Source organism: Rhizopus delemar, genomic scaffold (genome assembly GCF_000149305.1).
Source record: "Rhizopus delemar RA 99-880 supercont3.2 genomic scaffold, whole genome shotgun sequence".
Lineage (NCBI taxonomy): Eukaryota > Fungi > Mucoromycota > Mucoromycetes > Mucorales > Rhizopodaceae > Rhizopus > Rhizopus delemar.
The window spans coordinates 3971274-3977247 of record NW_027137828.1 but is presented as its reverse complement, the minus strand read 5'-3'; the positions used below and the strand labels follow the sequence as shown (position 1 = coordinate 3977247).

The 5974-nt window shown below is 34.8% G+C and overlaps 2 protein-coding genes across 2 annotated transcripts; both read left to right on the top strand.

Moving 5' to 3' along the window:
- Nucleotides 1-21: 21 nt before the first annotated feature.
- RO3G_03796 (uncharacterized protein) lies at nt 22-4167 on the top strand (the record flags this gene model as incomplete). The annotated part of the gene is made up of 3 exons (XM_067658386.1): nt 22-2815; nt 2960-3553; nt 3659-4167. 3 exons carry the CDS (start codon nt 22-24, stop codon nt 4165-4167), a joined length of 3897 nt encoding a protein of 1298 aa, XP_067514487.1.
- A 1032-nt stretch (nt 4168-5199) lies between these two features.
- RO3G_03795 (uncharacterized protein) lies at nt 5200-5857 on the top strand (the record flags this gene model as incomplete). Its single annotated transcript, XM_067658385.1, has 3 exons — nt 5200-5348; nt 5398-5481; nt 5680-5857. 3 exons carry the CDS (start codon nt 5200-5202, stop codon nt 5855-5857), a joined length of 411 nt encoding a protein of 136 aa, XP_067514486.1.
- Nucleotides 5858-5974: the final 117 nt, after the last annotated feature.

Below are 5974 nucleotides of genomic sequence, written 5' to 3'. Positions count from 1 at the left end.
ATGCTTACAGTGATGATAGCTATGCTGCCAAGAATCAGGCCTTTCTTGGTTTCTTTGACCTTATCTGTGCAAACGTTGATAATAGTGACTGTCGCTAGAGTTGGCAAGAGCAAAGCTGATACGAATGAAAAATGGACTGTGGAATATATCACACAAGTTGGTCGTGACATTTTGGGTGATGATAACAAGCTTTATGCAGAAGCTACTGCTTTGATTCCTGGTGCTAACAAGAGTGACACAGTGAAGTCTAGATATAATGAAAATGGTTCTCGAGGTGATGGGTCTTTGTCTGGGCACAGAAGACATCAATTTAAAAGAAGAAGCCATAATATGACCAAGGTCAATAAGAATTATTTTTGCACTCACCATGGTAAAAATGGTACACATGACACAGTTGATTGCTTTACCACAAAGAGAGTTGAAAAAGTCAATACGAACAAAAAATGCTTTAAATGTGGGCAACCCTGGTCTAAAGAACATAAATGCAAAAACAATGACAAGAAAGTATTCGCAGTGACGAGTCATAAAAATGACAATAATCCTGACGATGATGTTGTAAAAGATAAAACGGCCTTATTGGATCAAGCTACCTCTGAAGTAAATACTATGATGGAAGGATTAAGCTATGATTGTAAGTACCAAAATAAAGAGAGAACACTTGATAAAAAAGAAATTAAAGCCAATGCATTTAATTTACTTACTCCGATTATTATAGAGAACGAAAAGCTCATGGGTCTTGTTGACACTGGAAGCGATACAAGCTTTATTGATATAAATGCTTTCACTAAAAAATTGAAATTAAATAAAATAAACAAAATTAGTGGTTCCTATAATTTCTTATCTCATAATAATGATGTTTCTCGTATTGGTATTACTGATCCATTGAAGTTTAAGTATTCAAATGGAATCATGTTTGAACATTCCTTAGAAATTATGAAATTCAATACAGGATTCGATTTTGATGTTCTGCTTGGCACCGATATCTTACCAAAAATGAATATTGGTTTAACAGGTGTAGCGTTCAGACTTAGTAGTGAACATTCACACTCTGATACAGCTACTGATGAAATTCAAATTTTAGAAAATATAAATATTGACCAAGTGAATGAATTTGAACCTGATAATTCGCCTGCCGGAACAGCCGAGCAAAGAGCAAATTTCTTTGATACAATCAAAGATGTTTTGAAAAGGAACCAGAGTATTCCAGTGACATCGTCATGTCCTATGCCTGAGTCAATTATTCATTTACCAACGAAAGAAGGTGCCACGGCTTATAGACGGCAGTATCCAATTCCGCACGCTTTAAGACCTTTTTTAGATAAGCAAATTGAAGAATGGTTAAAGACGGGAACTATCATAAAGTCCAAAGTTAACACATCTTTTAACAGTCCACTTCTCTTAGTTCCAAAGAGAAACAAAGCAGGCGAGATAGTGAATCATCGCGTATGTTTGGATGTGAGATTACTTAATAATATATTGCCTCCTACTTTCAATTATCCTGTTCCCTTGATCAGAGATATCTTTGATAATTTGAGTGGTAAAAAAGTATTTTCTACTATTGGCTTATCTAATGCATATCACCGATTTAAAGTTGCACCTGAAGATGTTCATAAATTAACATTCACACATGATAATGCTCAATATTCCTTCATAAAAGGATGCTTTGGAGTAAAGATGTTGACATCACAATTTCAAAAATGCCTTGCTATTCTCTTTGATGGGATACCTTGTGTGCAGAATTTTGTAGATGATTGCATTGTAGCCAGCGATAGCTTTGAGCAACATGCAGAAGATGTGAAGTTAGTATTAGAGAAATTGACATCTGTGAATTTGATTGTAAATCCAGATAAATGTGTATGGTTTCAACATTCAGTCAGACTCTTGAGTTTTGTAGTAAATACTACTGGCACTAAAGTAGATCGCAATAAGTTGACCAATGTTCAGAACTGGCCAATCCCAAATCAAAGTCATAAGCATGTACAACAGTTTATGGGCTTAATTAATTATTTTAGAGATTATGTTCCAATGATTTCACGAGTTGCTGAACCAATCACAAGATTGAGTAATGCTGTGAACATTAGAGAACTATGGACCGATGAACAAACGAACAGTTTCAATGCATTGAAAGCCATACTACAATCAAACCTTGTACTGCATTATCCAGACTTAAATAAAAAGTTTTTTGTGGCAACTGATGCATCCCTATATGGCGTCGCAGCTGTCCTATATCAAAAGGATGAATTACAGCGTGATAAATATATAAGCTTCGTATCCTCTTCTTTGACACCATCTCAAAGGCGATGGAGTACCACTAAAAGGGAATTATATGCAATCATTTTAGCACTCAAAGAATATAGAAAATTCTTATGGGGAAAACACTTTACTATTTATAGTGACCATAAAGCTTTAGTCTACTTACACACACAGAAAATAGCTAATCCTATGATGATTGGTTGGATGGAAACACTTCTCGATTTTGATTTTGATGTTGTCCATATTCCTGGTGTTTTAAACAAGCTCCCCGATCAATTAAGTCGTTTGTATCCTCCTTTAGAAGATGATAACAAACTGGTGGAGGATAGTGTTTATAAGAAAAACAAGAATAATCTTAAAATTAAAAAAGTTGTTGTAAAAAGAAAGAAGTATTGCAGAGACAAATCAATTAATGTACTCGCTACTCGATTAATAGAAAATAAAAATGAGCTAACTGATTACCTAACTCCTCCTGAAGAAGAGAGAGATGCCATATTAAGAGAAACTCACTCATATGGTCATTATGGTTACCAAGCTATCGTACGTGATATTCACAGTAGAGGTATGCATTGGACCAATATATATGATGAAGCAAAAAACATTGTTAGTTCATGCAGTGAATGTCAGAAGCACAACATAAATAAGAGAGGTTATCATCCATTGACCAATGTTGTAGCTCATAGGCCATTTGATCATATTGCTATAGATCTTGCTGGACCACTTCCTGCTACTGGAGATGATTATATATATCTATTGGTTCTAACTGATATATGTACCAAGTACATTGTGATTAGACCATTAAAGAATAAACAATCCGATACAGTTGCAAAAGAACTTATAAGTATCTTTGGAGACTATGGATTCCCACGTATCATCCAGAGCGATAATGGAACAGAATTTAGAAATTCACTGATGAGTCATATTTCAAAGAACCTTGGTATAGATCGTAGATATTCTACTGCGTATCATCCACAAGGTAATGGTAGTGCTGAAGCTAGTGTTAAAATTGCGATGAACACATTGAGAAAGATGATTCAATCCAATGGCAGAGATTGGAATCATTATCTTCCAATTGTACAGCTTTGTATAAATAGATATATAAAAAATAAAACACTTAGCTCTCCTTTTTCATTAATGTATGCTCGCAGAGTTAATATGCCTGACGACTACGCAAATAAAAAGTATCCAATCCCCAATGATTTGATGACAGTTGAAGAATTAGAAGAACGTATCAAACATATGGAGGAAATCGTATTCCCTGCTATATTAGAAAGAACTCAAAAGATTATTGAGGAATACAGTAAGAGATACAATAATAAAAATATTATGATTGACATCCCTGTTGGATCGCATGTTATGGTGAGACTAGAAAATAGGACAAGTAAACTTGCTCCATTATATAAAGGTTCCTATACAGTGGTTCGAAAGAATAGAGGAGGTTCATATGAACTGAAAGATGAGCAGAATGAATTATTACATCGTAACTACACGCCATCTGAATTAAAAGTTGTCAACATGGATGAGTCAAATATCGAAAATGAATATTATGAAGTTGAAGACATTTGTGACCATCGCGGACCAATCGGTCATCGAGAGTTTTTAGTTAAATGGGCTGGTTATGGCGAACGTGCTAACACTTGGCAAAAGGCTAGTGATTTTACAGACCCAACTATCATAGAGAAATATTGGGATAAACAAGACGAACTGAAAAAGTTGGAACATGAGAGAGCTGAACACATTGTGAATAAAGCATCATCCAATTCCAAATATAATGAGTCCAATAGAAATTCCGCACCTAAATTGAGTGATGAGAAAAAAGTATACTCTGTTGAGACAAAGAAAAGAACACTTCCTACAAAGCTTAGTAGAGAAGAAAGATTATTAAAGAGAAGACTTAACAAGGAGAAAAAATAATAATATATAAAAAAAAAAAAAAAAAAAAAAATTACGGACAAAGATAGTCACGGTAACTTACTCCACAATTTAACATGAAAATGATCTACCAAATTGATTAGACATTTCATACGCATACCTATTCACCTTTATGCCGAATCAACAAGGCGTTGTTGAATCTGGTGGAGGATAATGTTAAGGATACATAAGATTATAGTCACTTTATTTTAGTAAAAGGAATCTCATATGATCCTAAATAATATGTTGACATAACTTTGGAATCATTTATAACATTATTCCCAGCACAGATCAATAAAAGACTTTGATTAGATTTTTATATTAGGCTTTATTCATATTAACTTCACACAGTCAAATGTATGGCGTGGTTGTAATATAGTTTATTGATAATATGAGCATGTTGAATAAGGAATGACAATTATTTACCGGATCATCATTAAGTCACGCAAACATTTATCCTAACTGAGATATTATTATTAGCCATAATATCCAATCACGGAACTAGAGGATTTTATATTCATCCGTACCGTCTCCTAAATAGTCCTACATCCAGAGTTATCTGAAACCATCCCAATAGCATAATTGACAATACAAGCTAGGAACAGGCTAAACTAATAATTAGAAATAGTAATCATCTATTCTGTCGAATTGATCATAAATCTGTCCTAATTCTTTATCCGTATCATGTCTATAAATACTCTCACTTTTTACATGTAGAATTAATCATATTCAATCTTAGTTATCTTAACTTAATAAAGAGATACCAAGTTCTAACAGTATTTCTTTATCTTTGTTGTTATACTACTTTTACCTAAAACCCCCTATCCTAAGCACAGGATCAGTGGACTTTTTAGAATAATTTTTTTCTTTCCTTTTGTGCTATTCTGCGTTTTTTATTTGTTGACCCTGGACTCTGACTCGGAATAGATAATCATCAATGTGATTGGATACCTATGTTGCGTGATTATTTGTAGGAAGAATATACGTACCCCTTTGCATTTTTGTATTTTCTCTGTATTTTACTTATTTTCGTCTATGTCCGTCTCAAGCTCTGTTGTATCCTTATCACGTCGTGGTGGCCGTACTTCTGGCCAGTTGTCTGCTCTTGATGGGTCTCGTACTCCTTCGGATGGCGACAGAGTGAGCGAAGCAAGAATCATTGTGTCGGAAAAAACTACATGGACGTAAATGATATAAAAGGAAAGTAGAGCACGTTTACTGATGGAATTGCAGTCACCTAAGGGAATCCATTAGTGCGTTCTACGGGGAAAAGCGCATTTGCAACTTTAATGGATGCACGGATGAGATGATCCCTAGGTACAAACGTAGCAAGTTTCAGTTTTACTATCGTTGTTGCACTCCTTCATCAATTGGGCTTCATAATGATCGACAAAAACCCATTACGAAGGGGTCTATATTTTTTAATAAGTCGGACATCAGCAAGGTGTGCATAGTTCTTTCGGAGTATTTTCGTAAGGCATCAATTGCTACTATCATCAACACAGTTCGCAATAGTGGTCCTACTGCTAGTCAGCTTGCTGTTGACTGGCAGATGCTTATGCACAACGATTTTATCAGGTATTTTGGTGATTACAAACTCGGTGACAACGAACTCTATGATCATATTCAAATTGACGAGTCCAAACTTGGCAAACGTAAATACAAGCGTAGATCACGTAGAGATGAGGTTTGAGTTTTTAGAATGGTAGAAACACATCATACTGAAATCCATGATAGCCAAGAAGATCGACATGAGACATCCCAGTTCGAGCACAACTATCATTCTGATGCTTCTTCAAGCGAGAATAAT